At 38.3% G+C, this 18,711-nt stretch overlaps 3 protein-coding genes across 3 annotated transcripts; all 3 read left to right on the top strand.

Annotated features, from left to right (window-relative positions):
• Positions 1 to 2,788: 2,788 nt before the first annotated feature.
• Positions 2,789 to 5,514, top strand: LOC134816580 (UDP-N-acetylhexosamine pyrophosphorylase-like protein 1). Its single transcript, XM_063825491.1, has one exon. The coding sequence runs from the start codon at positions 2,814 to 2,816 to the stop codon at positions 4,305 to 4,307; it is 1,494 nt and encodes a 497-aa protein (XP_063681561.1). The 5' UTR covers positions 2,789 to 2,813; the 3' UTR covers positions 4,308 to 5,514.
• Positions 5,515 to 5,787: 273 nt separating this feature from the next.
• On the top strand, positions 5,788 to 17,564 carry LOC134816578 (phosphoacetylglucosamine mutase-like). The gene is made up of 9 exons (XM_063825489.1): positions 5,788 to 5,963; positions 6,137 to 6,302; positions 6,860 to 7,000; positions 7,238 to 7,393; positions 9,019 to 9,156; positions 14,896 to 14,994; positions 15,307 to 15,408; positions 16,142 to 16,343; positions 16,536 to 17,564. Exons 1-9 carry the CDS (start codon positions 5,788 to 5,790, stop codon positions 16,979 to 16,981), a joined length of 1,626 nt encoding a protein of 541 aa, XP_063681559.1. The 3' UTR covers positions 16,982 to 17,564.
• LOC134816579 (inositol monophosphatase 1-like) lies at positions 7,486 to 8,617 on the top strand. Its single transcript, XM_063825490.1, has 2 exons — positions 7,486 to 8,116; positions 8,295 to 8,617. Exons 1-2 carry the CDS (start codon positions 7,498 to 7,500, stop codon positions 8,519 to 8,521), a joined length of 846 nt encoding a protein of 281 aa, XP_063681560.1. The 5' UTR covers positions 7,486 to 7,497; the 3' UTR covers positions 8,522 to 8,617.
• Positions 17,565 to 18,711: the final 1,147 nt, after the last annotated feature.

Raw genomic sequence — 18,711 nt, 5'->3', positions numbered from 1 at the left:
TATTTAAACACATATGTTTACGTCAATTATTACTCAAATTAACATTCTTTTTGCTTTAATATAATTACATGTCACATAATGGATTAGTTGAATGAAACGTGTGCCACGAATGTCTACGCCTCACGCAAAACTGCGTACCGCTTAGTACTTCATGCTTGAGCGGTACTGCGGTTGACAGTGGCGCGCACTCAATTTAATCACAAATAACGAGCGCGCGGTTTTTTGGAATCTCTCCATTATTATATTAATTAGGTCGCAGTGTTCACGGCCTGTACTGCGTGAACGACAGAAATATCTTTTAAATTATTTTGCTTCTGAAATTTTGGCTCTAGAAATTAAGAAATGTGACATGTAATTGTAAAATATGTATTGACATGTATTGTAAGATAACAATTAAATATATCATGTGCGCGGCGCCTACAGCTGACCTACGAATTTCTGAACAATTTTAAATTGTGGCTGTGTGCGCGGCGTACTGTATATGTGTTTGAAATTGAAATTTGAATTTATTTATGAATATAACATTATGTATTGATTGTTTTGTGGTAAATAAAAATTTTTCTTTCCTAAAAAATTTTTCTTTCCTTTAAAGTTTTTAATTTTTTAGCAATTCGGTGCCCGCGTTCGCGTGAGTAAATTAAATACAAATTAATTACGAATGCCAATCAAAAGAAAAATTGTGCATAGCAACAATCTCGTCAGCGACTAGCAAGCATGACAATATATACGCGCGGCGCGCGAAGTGACGACGTCCTCTAAGTTTATAATAAGTTATAATACACTTGACACTTTAGTACCAGTTACCAGGCTATAATTGCAATTGATAATTTTCAATTCTTCATAGCATAAAAATTTTGAAGGTGTAATCTAAGATTAAGTAAATTTTACAAATAAAATTAAGTAAATCATAAAATAGCTTGTCATACGTTGTATGACCCGCCGCGCACGAAGTGCGCGGCTCCCCCTGTATCGTCAGGAAACGACCGTGGGGTCCCAACGTGATACAAAATAGCAAGCTGAGTTCAATTCACATTTCATGAAATAAAAATAACTGCCAGATCAAGTTTGCAAATTTTTTTCCGTGTATGTAAAAATTTGGGTTTAATAATAAATGAATAATGTCTTGTTGTTATTTAGTTTTTTTTCCTCCATATTTTTATATTGTTATTGCATTAAATTTAATGTTTCTTAAATTCCACTTTAATGGGTGTAATATTTGTTTGAAATATTTATTATATTGTAAACAGTCCCTTCTATAATCACAAGTGCAACAAATATTATGCTGAGTTTGTAAATACTGTTTGTCCTTTAAAAGGCTAAAAGGGTGATTTAAGTAAGGATGCAATTAAACAAATAATATTTGTATTCCTTGATAGCAACCTTGACTGTCCTGGTTCCAGTTTTAATCAGCTGCAGTGTCCAGTATGGCAACAAGCACTACCCAGCAAACGACCGGGATAATAAATTTTGAAATGGCCTGGACCATGAGCAGAATTGGTCAATTTTGACCGGGACCTGGATTTTTGTCCAATTTGAAATCGGCCGGGATCAGTCAAATTTGATTGGGACCGGGATTTTAGCTCTATTTGGTTACAAAATTTAGCGGAATCAACTATTAGTGCGGAAGTGATCCATGTTTAAGATGGCAATTTGTTTAAGATAAAAATATGCTATAATTACTTTTGAGAAGAGATCTAGACTTTTTTCCCGTCACGCTGGTAAAAAGTCCAATCCCGGCTACGGCAGGGCCCTGGTACCAGGATCACGGTGGATCTCTGGCACTACCAATTTAGTTTAAGCCATAAGTGCAAAGTTGGCTATAAAAATCAATCAAGATTTAAAACAATAGTATTCAAGTAGCTCTTGATATAATGCATCCTTAATTCCTTTCAATGACAATTAATTCCTGTTCATTTATGACATAGGGCATGGTTGCTCCATCAATTCTGTCAAATTTATCATTTAAGCTGCAAATTGACAGCCTGCCTATGTTGTGCAGATCATGCTGCAGACGTAGCCAGTTTAGTTTTACTCTATCAGATCAGGATGATTTATTAATATCTAGACAGGTCCAAGTTTCTCCTTCTGAAGTTGCAAACTTCTTTTTAAATTCTGCTTTAGAAAAAATATTCGTTTTAGTGTGCTAGCCTCCTCCAGTGGCGTAATGAAGGGCCCCGCTGACCCCGCTGTGTGTGGAGGGGGGGGGGGGGCGCCATCTTAAGGGGCAAAATCGTTGTTTGAATGTGGGACAATTTTGAAAAACTTAACTGAGGTACTAGCAATACTGTGTGTTTTGCTCTGGGAACACACATTTTTAGAGATTTTACCAGCGTATCCTCTAAAATTACCTAATTTGTTCAATTTTAGGGAGGGGCGCCAAAAGGGGAGGGGGCGCCAACAGGGGGGCCGGGGGGGGGGGGGGGGGGGGGGGGTGCATTTTCGGCGGGGGCGCCAATAGGCTACGTTATGCCACTGCCCTCTAAGAACTTGCCCTCTAAGTAATTTTAGGAAAACCTTATCCATGAAGTTCCTCTCTTACCTGATTTTGTCAAGGGTTATTATTTGATTTGATTTATTCTATATTCTGGCAGTACACCATTATCAGAAATAAGAATTGCAGTCTGCGCAGGGAAGTGCTAGTCATAGATAATGCACGATACCTATTAAAATACAAGTTGAAATGAAATGAAATGATATATTTGATTTGCTTATTTCAATATTCCTACTAAAGGTGCCAGCTTTTCATTTGTTGGTAGCAAGATCAAGTAAAATCTATATTCTTAAATTATTATTCTTCAGAGTTCCTTCCAAGGATGACTTTTACTGATGAAGACATTGCAATCTTGAAGTCATCCTTGGCTGCACATGGCCAGGAACATCTTTTAGCTCACTGGGAAGACCTATCATCAGATCAAAAAGATGATCTTTATCGAGATATACAGTCGATCGATTTTACCGATCATCTGAAGAGCTTTAAAAGATGTATGCAAAAGGAACTCTCTGCACCTGGAAAAGAGGATTATCTCAAGCCACTACCCCCTGATGCATGTGAAAGTGTATTCATTTCAAATAAGATCAATGAAAAGTGGACTAACCGAGGGCTGAAAGAGATAAGTGAAGGGAAAGTTGCTCTGCTTCTAATGGCTGGTGGTCAGGGTACACGTCTCGGTGTCCCTTATCCTAAGGGAATGTACAATGTTGGATTGCAAAGTAGCAAGTGTTTATATCAATTACAGGCTGAGCGTGTACGTAAGCAAGAACAATTGGCAGCTGAAATGTACGGATCCTCCAAAGCTATTAGATGGTACATAATGACCAGTGAACATACAAAGAAAGCCACTGTTGACTACTTCAAATCTAATGGATGGTTTGGTTTGTCTGAAGAAAATATCATCTTCTTTGAACAAGAAATGATACCTTGTTTATCTCTTGATGGAAAAGTGATAATGGACAGCAAATTTTCAATCGCTAGAGCACCAGGTGGTAATGGTGATCTGTATAGGTCCATGGGAAATGAAGGAGTGCTGCAGGACATGCTCAAAAAGGGTGTCAGGAGCGTACATTGTTATTGTGTTGATAACATTTTAAACAAAGTCCCTGATCCACTTTTCATTGGATGCTGCCTTGATCGACAATCGGATTGTGGTGCAAAAGTAGTGAGCAAAGCATACCCCACTGAAGCTGTTGGTGTTATTTGTGAATGTAATGGGACCTGGAAAGTTGTAGAATATAGCGAAATTTCAAAGGAGACCGCTAATATGGTTGACAGTGAAGGAAAATTATTATTCTCTCAAGGAAACATATGCAATCATTATTTCACAACTAGTTTTCTAACAAAAGTGATTGAGGGAAAAGAATCCCAACTCATTCATCATGTTGCTAGAAAGAAAATTCCAACTATCAACAGTTCAGGAGAAAGAGTTCTGCCAACCGAGATCAATGGTATCAAGATGGAGAAGTTTGTGTTTGATGTATTCCAGTTCTCAGAGAAGTTCACCGTTCTCGAGGTAGCCAGAAACGAAGAATTTTCTCCTCTCAAGAATCCTCCTGGAGCCCCAAAATGCTCACCTCAGACATGCTTGGAGGACCTTTCCAATCAACACAAGAGATGGATCATCAGAGCTGGGGGAACTTTCAAAAATGAAGGACTATGTGAGATCTCACCCTTGGTGAGCTGTACTGGTGAAAACCTTGAAGATTTAGTCAAGGACAAATTTTTCAGTTTGCCTTTACATCTTGAAGTGACACACAAAAATGGTTACCACAACGGACACACCGGTACAAATGGGTTACACAGCAAGCTTTGAGAAGGAGCTCACTTGAATTGTAGTGTTATATAATAGTCGTTTTACCGATGATTGATTTTTTCGGAACAAGCCTTAGGGTTAATATAAGTCTTTGCAATGATTTTGTGTGGCAGCGATGAAACTGATGAACATTTTACTTAAACGATAACTCATTTTCCCAGATCAGTATGTTGCAACTAGTTAGAATGCGTAATTCGTGTAGAATATCAAGGTAGCTAGATGATTTAATGGCTGAGAATCATCACAATATGCTGTAGTGTTATGTTACATGTTTAACTTAAGGAGCTGACGAACCTATAATCAATAATATTTGTAATTTAATGTTTAAATCTCCGATTGAATAAATATCAGATTCTTAGAACCTGTTGTAATAGTATGTATGATATAAATTTGAAACAAAAGTTCATTTTGTTAATTAATAAACTTCACAAGCAGTCTTCACACCTTACACTTGCACTTAACAAATATCATTTGTCATGCATGGTTTATCTACTCGGATTGATTAGATTGGCCGGTATTCTACCCTCCCAAAGATTATTTATATCTAAATGAGAAAACAAATTTGCGTGAAACTATATTTGTTCATTACTGTCGTGAAAGTTTGGCCTCACTTTTTTCTCTCTTCGTGCTCGGAAATTTCAGTTGAGTAGTGCATGATTACTCAGAAAATGGTTTCTTTTATGGGCATATAAATATGATCGTTTGTTGATTTTTTGCCATTGTTTAAGTAAATTCAAGAAATAATTGATTTTCAAAATATATAATTTTCATCTGGAGATTTTAAGACCATGGTCACCAATAATTATTAAAGCTGCATTCAATTCGTTGTTAATTTAATCAAACAAGTAACTTTGCTATTGAATTGAGAATATGAAAAATCGTTATATTAAGTTACAGCGAGGTCATCGTTACAATTTGATTGATAATTAGACTGAAAAAATATAAATTATAATGGCTGCAATAATTGAAATCATAAAATAGAATCATGATTGGTTTACAAACTCTATAATAATAAGTCTTAATACAGTATGTTAAAAGTTTCGTTAATAGTTCAAGATATTTCAAATTAATTTCGGCCAGTTTATTAGACAGTATGATTTTATTTTAGCTAAACCGGTTTAATCTTTAAAAACTTTGCACGTGTATGCTGTGTTTCATAGTTGATTTCGTTCATAGTTCATTAATCATTATATTATATTTCCGCAGACACTGTGTTTAATTGATTTAAGTGGTAATAGTGAGTATATCACATGTGACCAGTTAAGCCTTATAACTTATAAGGTTAAAAATTAAAGATACGCCTCAGTTTTCCAAATGATAACCTATCATATTATTGTAATACTCCCAAAAACAGTCAATATAGTGAACTCTTGCACACTTCCATAAATCCAAAGGCATTTGGCGTGAAATTTAAAAGTCATATCACGACTTAAACCCACACCTCAAATTTCAAAGTTTAAACACTTCACCTGATCAGATAATGTCTGGAGACGGAGTGTCTCCTCTGGAGGTTACACTGGAGACTGTCCGGGCCACTGCTTCCAACTACAACATCCCCCCAGATGTGAAGTACGCGTACGGAACAGCTGGATTCCGGTGTAAAGCGGATATATTACCTCCTGCTGCTTATAGAATGGGATTACTCGCTGCCCTCAGGTTATTATAATACAATGTGCTCTGAATTATTTGTACTAGAAATTTGATCAAGAGCATTGGGAAAAAAACATTTGTGCAAGGCATTCACCCAAATTTTTCGAATAGATCTGCGAGGAATTCAAAGATATTCAGTTGGAGTAATTACTTTGCAGTTATCCAGATTTAATTATCAGAGCTAAATCAGTGAAGGCAACTATCGGAGTGATGGTGACAGCCTCCCACAACCCACCAGAAGATAATGGTCTGAAAGTGGTGGAACCCCAGGGTGAAATGCTGCTGCCTAGGTGGGAGCATTACTCTACTCAGCTGTCAAACACTGACTCTGCTTCTCTTGTTGAGGTTAGCATGGGTGTGGGTGTGGGTGTGGGTGTGGGTGTGGGTGTGGGTGTGGGTGTGGGTGTGGGTGTGGGTGTGGGTGTGGGTGTGGGTGTGGGTGTGGGTGTGGGTGTGGGTGTGGGTGTGGGTGTGGGTGTGGGTGTGGGTGTGGGTGTGGGTGTGGGTGTGGGTGTGGGTGTGGGTGTGGGTGTGGGTGTGGGTGTGGGTGTGCTTCTGTAACGTAAGTGTGGTGATAATTGACTTCGTTCTACTTATTCAATACACTACGTCTGCTAGGATGTGGCACGTTACTCATTATTACATGGATTGAATTTCAGTCATTGGAGAAGAACTTCAAGTTCTTTTTGTTGATCAAATTAACAAAATAATGTTTGCAAAATTCTGCAGCCGATCAAATTTTCGTATTGGGCACGTATCAACATTCAACAAAGTTATAATATACACAATTTTACGTTATGTGTACATTGTACTCACCACATATAACTACAGTAAAGTGTAAATCCTTGAACATAATATGAACATTGATTATAAAATAACAATTTTACCAAAACGTACACCAGGTGCTGCAGGACTTTTCTGATGAGGCGGAAGTGACCCTGACGAGCTCACGTGGGAAACTGGTAGTAGGACGGGACACTCGGGAAAGTGGACCTGACATTGTGGCTGCTGTTACTGCTGGCGCTGAAAATTTACAATGTAAGGTAAGATTTTATGACCATTTCCTCCGTGGAATAAGAGATTTTGAATAACGTTTAAGAATCTAAATTTGTAATTAAAAACGGTTGAAGTACGTGATTGAAATTTTATTTAGGTTCAGGTCCGAGTTTTTAATCTTAATTATCAGACTACCACTCCTCTTATTGGGCGAGAAGAATGTACCACGTGGTTACTGACACGTGGTTACTGACACGTGGTTACTGACACGTGTCTGATTACAGGTACACAACATCGGAGTGTGCACCACACCCCAGCTACATTGGATTGTCAAGCAAACCAACATCTCCAAACCTAACACTCTCCAGGACTACTACCGGACTTTTGCTGACAGCTTTATACATTTGTACGGAAAGGATGATGTGAAACACTCAATAAAGGTTCGGTTTGTTTGATAATGGGAAATAGTAAATTAAAGTCGTTTAATTTCTCTATTAAATCAAATCTAACGGGTGATATTCTTAACAGCTAGGTTAAGACAATTATGGCAGCGCATTTCGCGTACCAAGAGGAATACGAGTTTGCACTTAAACTAGTCCAAGAAGTATCCCAGACGTTCACTCCCGCGTTCCACTCCAACAAGGATATCCAGACTAAATCATTCGGATCGGATCTTGTCACCAAAACAGACCAAGCAGTCGAGGCAGCAATATTCAGTGCGATAAGAACAAAATATCCCTCTGATAACACAATCGGAGAGGAATCTTCGGAGGGAGCAATATTCGACAATCGCAGAACTTGGATCGTAGATCCAATAGACGGAACAACCAACTTTGTCCACAGTAACCCCGAGTGTTGCATCTGTATAGGGTTCACCGTGGACAAGACCTCCAAGTTCGGTGTTATCTACTGCCCCATACTCAGGGATCTCTACACGGGTAGGAGGGGTTTTGGAGCGGCTCTGAACGGCCGTCCTATCAGAGTGTCTGAAACAACAGCCCTGAATAGAGCGCTGGTGTCCACGTACGTGATACCCAGTAAAGGTATGGGGCTGAGGGAGAGTATGGAGAGTATTCAGAGGGTGAGTGGGGAGAGAGAAGGGTGTTGTCATGGTCTCAGGTTGGGAGGAAGCAGCGCTATCATGATCTGCCAACTTGCTGCTGGTTAGTTTACTCTTGCTTTTACTTCTAGTTTAATTTCTATTGGGTTTTAAATTTTGTGGCATTAACCAAAATCATATCCAGAGCTGAGGGAATATGACTATGATATCAAAATCAGCCCCCAAAATTAAGTCATTCTGTTGTACATTATTTTGTATCCCTAATTTAATTCTCGTTTCAGGAAATGTTGACGGATTCTGGTTAGAAGGGCTCCACATCTGGGACATGGCAGCAGCAGTGGTCATAGCAAGTGAAGCAGGAGGAGTAGTGATATCCACTGTACCTGGAGAAGAGTTTGATCTGACTCGGAGAAGAGTGGTAGTGGCCAGCACTGAACAATTGGCTGGCGAGATAAGAGATAGGATTGTCAGGGCCCCAGATGACCTTTTTAAGAGAGAACATTGCTGAAATTAATAGTTTATTTATAATACGTTATCCATTAGATGCATAGAGCATAGAGCTGGTTTATTTTTGATTTAAATATGATTTTTAGATTTTGTACTCATTGATGTTATATTTTTATTCTATGGTGAATTCGTGTTTTCGGATTACATACATCGGAAAATCAGACTTATCGTATCTTTGTTTGCATCCATTTTTGCAGAATTTTGAAGTTTGTGATTCAAAATAATTACCACCCGATGAGTATTTTAATTAACACCATTTTGTAAATTGAAATATTATTTTCAATAAAAATCATCAAAATCACTCTGTTGACTACCGTGCTTGGTTTGCAGTGAAAAGGATGTAATTACTGCAAAATGTACAGAATCGGTCATAAATTTCAAAAATGTTCCGTCTTTCGAATTGATCACGTTCTCATAATAATAAATTTTAATATTAACGGTTTCAACACGTATTATAAATAATATAATATAGATTATTTAATTAGCCCGTTGTTTCAGGTAGACTGCGCTAACGGGGTGGGAGCTATTGCCCTGCGGACCATAGCACCTTTACTATCCGATCATATCGACATCACTATCTGTAATGATGGTTCTACTGGGAGACTCAACGAAAACTGTGGAGCTGACTTTGTTAAGGTATATTAATTAAAAGGGCTTAACTTTAGAGAGATTTAGGGATATTTAAAGAGTTTTACATTCTGGTGATATGATCCTAGTCCCATGGGACAGGAATAAATAAGAGCTATTAATTAGTTCGTTAAATGATAATTACTAGATATCTGGACCGGTCACGTGATTATCAGAAGGACTGCCTCGGCGCTCGATCTAAGTCAGGCCAAAATGCTATCAAATCTTGAAATCGTTTCATCTGTTTGATAAATATGTAGCTCAGTTTATATTTTTTAGTTCATTTTTTTACGACTGTCTAAAAGTCTGATAAAACGAAAGCTCCCGAATCCATTAAATGTGTTTTGACAGTTAACATATATCATAACTGTGTTACATTCTAGCCAGCTAGTAATAATTTAAATTATAATCATAACCATGAATGCAGATGAATGCTTACACGCAACAAAATTACATATATCTATGAACAATTTCATGGCTGAATGAACTTGAAAAATCTCAGTACTCGGAAATCTCAGAACTCAGAAATCTCAGAACTCAGAAATCTCAGAACTCAGAAATCTCAGATCTCAGACTAAGTTGCAGCTTTAAATGTCTTAAATAAAAGTATAAAACAAGGGGTAAAATTATCTTCAGTCCTTTCCTTGTTTATCATTGAATGAAGGCCTTATCTTGATAGAAGTTTATCAGTTTCCCAAACAGCCTCTCAGTTTTTCTTTGATACATTTTCATCTTCCCAATTCTTCCCATGATTAGTACTTCATGTTTTCACTGTTACAGTTTTCTCTCCACAAATCTGCTTACAGTACCTGACACTACTGTCACAAGCAGCAGAAGATTGTTTTGTCTTCACTGCTTGTAACAGCTGGTTAATGACAATACTACTGGAAATCATCCCATTCTCAGATAAGGTTGTTAGTTTAAATAATTATCTATTTAGGCTTCACCCTTAAATTATTGGCACCTGTTCTGTAGTCACCTAGATACAAACATTACCATAATTTGAGGGTGAAATAGCCATCTTATAAGATACCAGATGAACAAATTAGTAATTTATTTTGATTCGATTTATAACAAGTTATAAGTTTATAGCTGTATAGCTGTCAACTGTCATGACGTTATAATCTGATCATCTGAAAACTTAAATAGAAAAGACACGAGTTTTCTGCTAAGACCAGTGGATAACTTTCGTCAACTTTTTATATACTATACCAAATATACCTTAAACAAAAGTAAATTTAATACACTTACTGAAGCACTTTTCAAACCCGTAACCAGACTTGTGGCCCACTGGACACTTTTCACAAATACTCCTACTTGAGTCATGATACGTCTTTGGTGGACAGATCTTACAGAATTCTATCTCCGTGATGAGTTTGTCGATCGATAAACACTTGACTTTTCCAACTTTACACTTCCATTCGGTGCACTCTGTCATGTTAACAGAACCTGCTTTACACTTCCATGTTATTTCACCAGTTTCTCCATCAGCCCACATATCTTGGGCTAGTGTAATGTCCAGGTCTGGCGGCAGTTGTTCTTTTACTCTGCAGCTGTTTGTGTCATCACATTCAAATGATGTGTCATGAAACTGCATGCTATCAACCTTTACACAGGTTGCAGCTGTAGTAGTTGTGTCTGAGTTGGGACCAGATGGTGTGTATCCTGGAGCACATGTCACCGTCACAGCTTCTCCTAACTTTACTTTATCTACAGGCTTCCCTTTGACTGTGAAAGTGAGTTTGGGGTCCCTTGAACATCCATAAACAGTGAGCTGGACATCAGTGTCAGAATATGGCGAGCTAGGTCTAGGTATAGGTCTAGACATGACTCTACAAGTGAAAGTTGTGTCTTCTGTAGCTCCTTTAACCTCCAGAGTAGCTGTCTGCCTGTTGTTATCCAAAGTTCCAGAGTTTGGAATGTAGTTACTGTTAGAGTCCGCATAAATTACATTACCTGAAGGTTCCAGCCAATAAACGTAAACTCTGTTTGTTATTCCCGCTATTTCACAGGTTATAATGGCGTCTGTACCGGATCTAACCTCAGCGCTGAAGGTTGTTACCTCGTACACATTCAGTTGAACATCTGTTTCAGAACTTGGTGAGTTGGGATACTTTCCTGAAGTTACTCTGCAGGTGTAGGTTTTATCCTGATCTACATCGTGTCCCTCCACCTCTAGAGTCATAAACTGCGTCTGCTCGTTATCACGTTCTACCGTTGTTGGGTCAATACTGTTGCCTCCGCTTGTCAGCCATTCCACCGTCATTAAAATTAATATTCCTCTTGATCTTATCCAACACTCAATCGTTGCATTCGTACCCGCTTTTGTTTCAACATGCCTCGGGTAAACGTCTGAAATTAAAAAAAGCGAATTAATTTTTCCATTTTATGTCTAGGATTTAATGCGCCTTAAGAATTGGACAATAAAACGTATAATTTCAGTTTCACTTACCATACACCTCCAGCTGAGCTAGCTCTTGCTGGTGATCCGCTAGCTCTATACCGGTGACCGTACAAGTGTATGTTTCATCCTCAGTTACCACATCCCCACTGACAACTAGTTTTGTTGTCTGTTTTCCTGATGTTATCTTCCCAAATTCTTGAGTATAATCATCTCCAAAGTCTGTCGATCCTGACCAAGTGATTGTGACGGGATCTTGGATTCCAGTTACAGTGCAAGTTAGAATGCTCGCTGTGCTAACATGAACTTCTAGATTGGTTACTTCCACATCTGAAATAATACCATTTTGATATTTTAATTTAGTTATTTAACCTAATTCGTTATAAACTTAATAAATTCAATTTACTTAATTAACTTGTAGGCTATTAAAAAGATCTCATATATCAGTGAAGAGCTCAAACATTGAGTTCCTCACCGGCCCGCCTCTTTACTCCTACCAATAGAACTTGCCGCATAGTTCTACTCTACTCCACTCCACTCTACTCTACTCTACTCTACTCTACTCTACTCTACTCTACTCTACTCTACTCTACTCTACTCTACTCTACTCTACTCTACTCTACTCTACTCTACTCTACTCTACTCTACTCTACTCTACTCTACTCTACTCTACTCCACCTCACTCTACTCCACTTGCACTCCACTCCACTCCACTCCACTCCACTCCACTCCACTCCACTCCACTCCACTCCACTCCACTCCACTCCACTCCACTCCACTCCACTCCACTCCACTCCACTCCACTCCACTCCACTCCACTCCACTCTACTCTACTCTACTCTACTCTACTTACCCCATCTACAAGACTGAGCGCTGGTTCCTTGTCCTGCTAGCACTGTTTTACCACCCGTACACGGATCACACTGGGTTGCTTCTCCTCCCTCACTGTATTCTCCTGCAGCACAGCTCTCACATTGGCTTGTCCCTGTGCTCCAGTACTGACCGGGGGAACATGTTCCTGTCAAGGGTATACTAGTTACTGTTTATAAATACTTTTCTCTGCCTTATTGGGGGGGGGGGGGGGGGGGTGACACGTCCGTCTATGTCCGATTGTCTCATAGAATCAAAAAGGACCGGACAGGACATTGGCAGATATAATAGGCGGACATTAACGGACAAAAGTGAACAGCAAAATTTGCAAAATTTACCTGATCGTATAATACAACTAGGTTTTGATTCGTATTCCATAAAGTCCGTGTTACAAGTAACTACACTGCTTCCTACGTTTACATGGCCTTCCTGGCAGAATACAGTTATAGTTGCTCCATTATCTACTGGGAACTCTGTATTTGTAAACACTCCAGTCCAGTCTTCAGGAAGTTTAGAACAATCTGAACAAGACGTTGATATAATGACATTCGATAAAATATATTGGATATAATATATTATCGTAGACCACACCATTAATATTTTGATTTTTGAATAGAAAATACAAACGTATTTTAGGAGATGTTAAAACTCAGGTACCTAGCTTTTCCCACGTAAACTTAAGTCTGTTCTCGTTACAAAAACCCGCCTCAACTAATTTATTGTTATTACTAGGATTTGCACTCCCTCCACTTGGACTCCAACATCGTTCAAAATCAGCGCTGATTTTTTTGATACTTCTTTGACGTGTAAATTGCCATTTATCAGCAGTCGTGCATTCCGTTAGAATAAGATGGTTTCTAGGTGCCTGTAAGAAAGAACTCTAAGAATAACGGATTGCATATTTACAGATGTGCAATTCTAGCCGCCACTCGACTCACGATGTCTTGTTTGTGAGCAAGGGTTTGTAAGCGTTAAATTAATGTGTAGGAGGATTGTTGAAAGCATATTGATCATTGACGTTATTCAACTCACTTCTCCACTGTTTACACAGCATAGACCACTCTCCTCATGCTTTATGTATCCGTTTGAATCCATACAGAAGACAAAACTGTCTCCCTTACAATCTTCGTTGGTGACAAGATAAGTTCCAGTGGCTGTGTTGCCATTAAGAGGCTCTACACATTTACCACCGATATGCTGTAATCGCCCACAATCTGAGAAAATGTTCATTATTTTTGGAAATAAGTTGAGCTTTTATAATGCATGCAACATGAGGAATTAGGAAAACTATGTATTATAGGGGGGGGGGGGGGGGTGTCAGGTCCGTCTATGTCCGCTTGTCTCATTGAATCCAAAAAGGACAGGACAGGACATAGGCGGACAGTCAGGGGTGTGGGAAGCGGGGGCCATTGCCCCCCATAAAATCTGGGCAAGGGGCCAAAAAGGTCAACTTTTTATTCAGGTTTCTAAAAATGTTGAGAAAAAACTAGGACCGAAATTTTTGTAAGTCAAATATTTTTTCGGTTTTCGAAGACCGGACCTACCCTTCGCTGTTACACCTTTAAAAGCGATCAAGAGATGAGCCAGCAAAAGAATTGCACATATCACCATCCTTGCATCTGGGCAGAGAAATATTATTCTTTCCACGTTTTGTCTTTGTAGCATTTAATATAGCAACTTGTGAAATAAGAGTAACACAGAATTTAGAGGGATTCAGAATCTTAAATTGGATGAATTGACTATTGATGCACAGTTAAACTATTGGTCATGGTGGTTCTTAAATTTATCTAATGATCACCACTCTACAATTTAAACAGACATTAGTAGTTAGTACCAAAACAAATAGCGATGGTTTTCACAAAAAGCTCCTTCCAAAACATGAGAGAGCTCCAACAAAAATTGGAGAATTGTCTAATGGAACAGTAAAGTAATTAGACTTAAGCAACGTCCAGTTACTGGATAAATTTTTCTAACTACTGCTCCTTGCTCCGTTTTGCACGTGCGACTAACTGTCCCTCTTGCATGTGGAGTTTAAAATCCCTATGTACGCACCCAGTTGCTATAGTGAGCTATACCCTTCTTACAAGACATTGATAGAATATTTAAGGCAGCTGTTATCGTCGTTGTGAGATAATTGGATCTCAGCTCCCGGGTCCAGGATCTGAAAAGGGCACTAATTTAGCACGTGCTTAAAAAGACAGGTGTAGCAGTCTATAAATTATGCTTATTTATAGCATTAATTGTGATTGGAAGTTAGTCACTGGGTATGGCACGGAAAATATTACCAGTTTAACGTTAAATAATATTACTGATGATGCCTAGGTTATGTTAGAAAAAATAGGAAGAAATGAGTCCAGGGTAAATGGAAATAGCAAAATTTATAAAAATATAAGAATTTAATCTGTGCCTCACATTCGTAGATCATCGAAGTGCTCATTAGTGCACTTATAATATTTTAATTAATATTACCTTCTCAGTTGATGCAGAATGCTCCGCGAGGAGTGAACTATGTGGAGAATGAACATTGTTACACAATAGATGGCGACGCTGACAGGTCCCTCTTCTTCTACTCTCAGGTACTACTACAATACTACATACTACTATATTACTATTATATTACTATTATATTAGTAAATACATACTACATATTATATTCTGTTAACCATATTTGTCAAAACTTTATTTTTCTATTTTTTATCGCTCAAATGTCAATTCACAAAAACGACCATTTTTAATGGAATTTATTATTAGAGTCCTACCCAGCTAAGCCGAATAAATGATAATGTTGTCCAGGACTGTTATCAGTTATAAACTGAACTAAACTCTATAATGATAATATTGTTATCAGTTACATGTACTGATCTAAATTCTATGATAATATTGTTCAGGACCACAAATTTTACATGTTAGATGGAGATAAGATAGCTACACTGTTCGCTTGGTTTCTCAACTCTCTGATGCAAGAAGCAGAGCTCAACCTCTCACTCGGGGTAAATCATAATTTAATATATTTTATTAACTGCAATCAAATTACTTTTTAAAAGGGTGAAAAGGGTTATAATGTTGTTTGTAAATCTTCTGTTGAAGAAGTATTTTCTCCTTCCCTAATTACAGCCACCCAAATATTTTTGGTTGTATAAATTTTGCATGATATCAGATTTAGACTAGACTAGATTATGAATTTTTCAAACTCGTAAAATCTTGTGTACGTGATTATAGTTTCCAAGTTTTGTTGTCACTTATATGATGAATTTATACACGATTATTAAGTGTGGTTTTTAAATTACAAATCCTTCACTATAACCTGTTAATTAATTAAATCTTCACCGTATAATTTGGTTAGAAGACTCCTTTATTTCTCCTGTGGTCGATTAGATTAACTTGTGTAACATCTGTTACACCCTTAACATCTGTTACACCCTTAACAAACTGTTACACCTTTAACTCTGTAACGCTGGATAGCAACTTTATCGAGTAATTTGATTACATTTTCAATGTAAATATATAGTAATATGTCTTATCACGGCGGATACACAGTTATTACACAACAGAGTTATTACACAACAGAGAGATTAGGCTTTTAATATTTGTTGGCATGCTTCATTGACTCCTCCAAGCCCCCCCCCCCCTTCCCTCCCACTCACCCCCTTCCCTCCCTCTCACCCATCCCCCTTCCCTCCCCCTCAACCAGCCCCCGGCTCCCCTCTCTACTCTATTTTGCAGGTAGTACAAACTGCGTACGCTAACGGAAGTTCCACCTCCTACCTTTACTCTAAAGGAATACCTGTAGTGTGCGTACCAACTGGAGTAAAACACCTCCACAAACGAGCTGAGGATTTCGATGTGGGGGTTTATTTTGAAGCTAATGGACACGGTACTGTTCTGTTTAGTGATACTGCCATGGAGATGATCAATATCAGATCAGGTGAATATCGTTCAGTTTTAATGTTTCTATTGTAGTCATTAGTCACGGTTTACAAGCGACCTGGTTATATTGTCACGGTTTACAAGCGATCTGGTTATATTGTCGACAAATTCATTTATTTATAGATATAATCGACTTGATACATAATGACTCTGAGAACGGATGATTAACCTAAATATCACACCCCTACAGTTCGTGAAACTAGAAAAACACAGAAGTCAGCGGTAACAAGACTCCTTGCTTTCTCCAAACTAATCAACACCGCAGTAGGAGACGCTGTGACCAACATCCTAGCAATAGAAACAATACTGAAACTATGCAAACTATCTCCGGCATCCTGGAATGAAATGTACGCTGATCTACCGTACAGACAATTGAAGATAAATATCAGGGACAGGGATATTATCAAGACTACAGATGCTGAACGCAAGATATCCTCCCCTGAGGGCATGCAGGAGAAGGTAGACGCGCTTGTGTCAGATTTCTCGAGCGCGCGGTGCTTTGTGCGGCCCAGTGGTACAGAGAACTGTGTAAGAGTGCACGCGGAGTGCGCAACTCAGCGTGAAGCTGATACTTTAGCTATGTCAGTCGGTTCCATGGTATTTGATTTTACGGAAGCTTTGTATAGTCGTTTATAAGCTGTTTAGTTTTTAGGCTTTTACAATTTCACCAATCACTGTATTTCAAGAATCTTTTTGTGGACTTGTACATATCATTTTACAGAACGCATAGTGTGTATAATGCAGGGGTGTAGTATTCCTACACCGGGTGTAGGATGTTTTAGCATGGACTTCTGTGGATTCTCTTAATAAATATTCTGATAATTTATTGAATATTAAAGTCTTATTCTTAAATACTTAGATGATTATTTGTATGTGTAATAAATAAATTTGGAAATAGATCGCTAAAAATCCAGGTGGTGTTCCTCTGAAATCTGAACTGCAATAGTTGATTATAATGTTACAAATTTCATTAAATAATTTGAAAATGTACATATAATATGGACTTTGTCGTAAAACTGATATCAATGTAAGTTTAGTAAAGAATGCAAAGCGTTGTAAGAATTAGCTCAATTTGACGAAAGTTTAGATATGATTGGCTAAAAATCTGTACATTGGCTAAAGATCTGGACATTTCGGCTCCCTTTATTTTGTGTCTCGAATTGTCGTGTCTCAACATTCGTTCTTGACAGATTCCAATTTTGTCATTAGGCTGAAAGTGAGTATAATGCGTTTTCTCTTGTCAATCATAATCAATTATCTTCAATAAAATAAAATTGCAATTTCTGGGTGTTTTAACCCATCATACTGTCCTTCTGTAAACGATTGTTGATTTCTGTTCTCAAATAATATTGATATTTTAATCGCACGCACAAAACTCATTTTACCCGCAACTTGGAAAGGATAGAAAGTGCATCTGAAGTCCTGATATGAAAACCAAGCTAAACATGCAATCTATCAGCTTGCAAGTCATTTAACAACATTGTCGGGTGGTCACATATTTCGCAAGGATGGCTCTTACTTTGATAAATTTATTTAAGAATTATCGAGGAGAGCAAATTTTCTAGCTGACCTCATAATGTCGTAGGATTTTAAAAGCCTCCGTCATGATGTTGATTATTATGCCTCATTTAGGTCTTTACCCTACCTACTACGACTACCTACTTTAAAATTTTAAATTGTTATGCCACCCACCCTGACTTATTTAGAATTTTAAATTGTTATGAAAATTAAATCGTTACAGCCTCCTCTTAAGGTCAATATTTTAAAGTGCTTCATCCTTCCCTGTTTAATTTGTATCACTGGTGACGTCACCAGTGGTGACGTAAATTACTCTACAAAATATATCCTCTTGCTGCGACCCACCCTTTTAATTCGGCCCAGAATTTAAATACATTTCGCTCCAAACATCTCCAAGTTATTGAAGTGTACAGTGAGAGGACATTGCCCTCATCAAGCAATGTCAGACTGCCCACCTCTCCCTGCTCCTAATACGTATTGTACAGGGTCACGTGACGCTACCAGGGTCACGTGACGCCCCCATCAGTGTGCACTTATCTCAATTATTCGCTGTACACTGTAAACTTTCACTTCTATTCCCGTGGAGCAGTTGGTATATGGTGGTCGTATCCACTTGACCTTATTGTACTACTGTGTATTACGGCCGACACGAACCGAACTGAAATCTACATTTAAAACAATGATGTACAACAGAAACGGCTGGCTATATAGGGAGGGACATCTAAGTATTTGGAAGCCGCGGCGACAATCTTACGAGGCCAGCTCAATGGATTCTGCGCGCGTCGTGACATGTCGACGCGACGCGCGCGAAATTATTTACCTACGTATCATGTCACTTAAAGTAAATG

The sequence above is a fragment of the Bolinopsis microptera genome, chromosome 6, assembly GCF_026151205.1.
Source record: "Bolinopsis microptera isolate Bmic1 chromosome 6, MBARI_Bmic_1.0, whole genome shotgun sequence".
Lineage (NCBI taxonomy): Eukaryota > Metazoa > Ctenophora > Tentaculata > Lobata > Bolinopsidae > Bolinopsis > Bolinopsis microptera.
The sequence above is the reverse complement of the archived record's forward strand: the minus strand, read 5'-3'. Positions and strand labels throughout refer to the sequence as shown.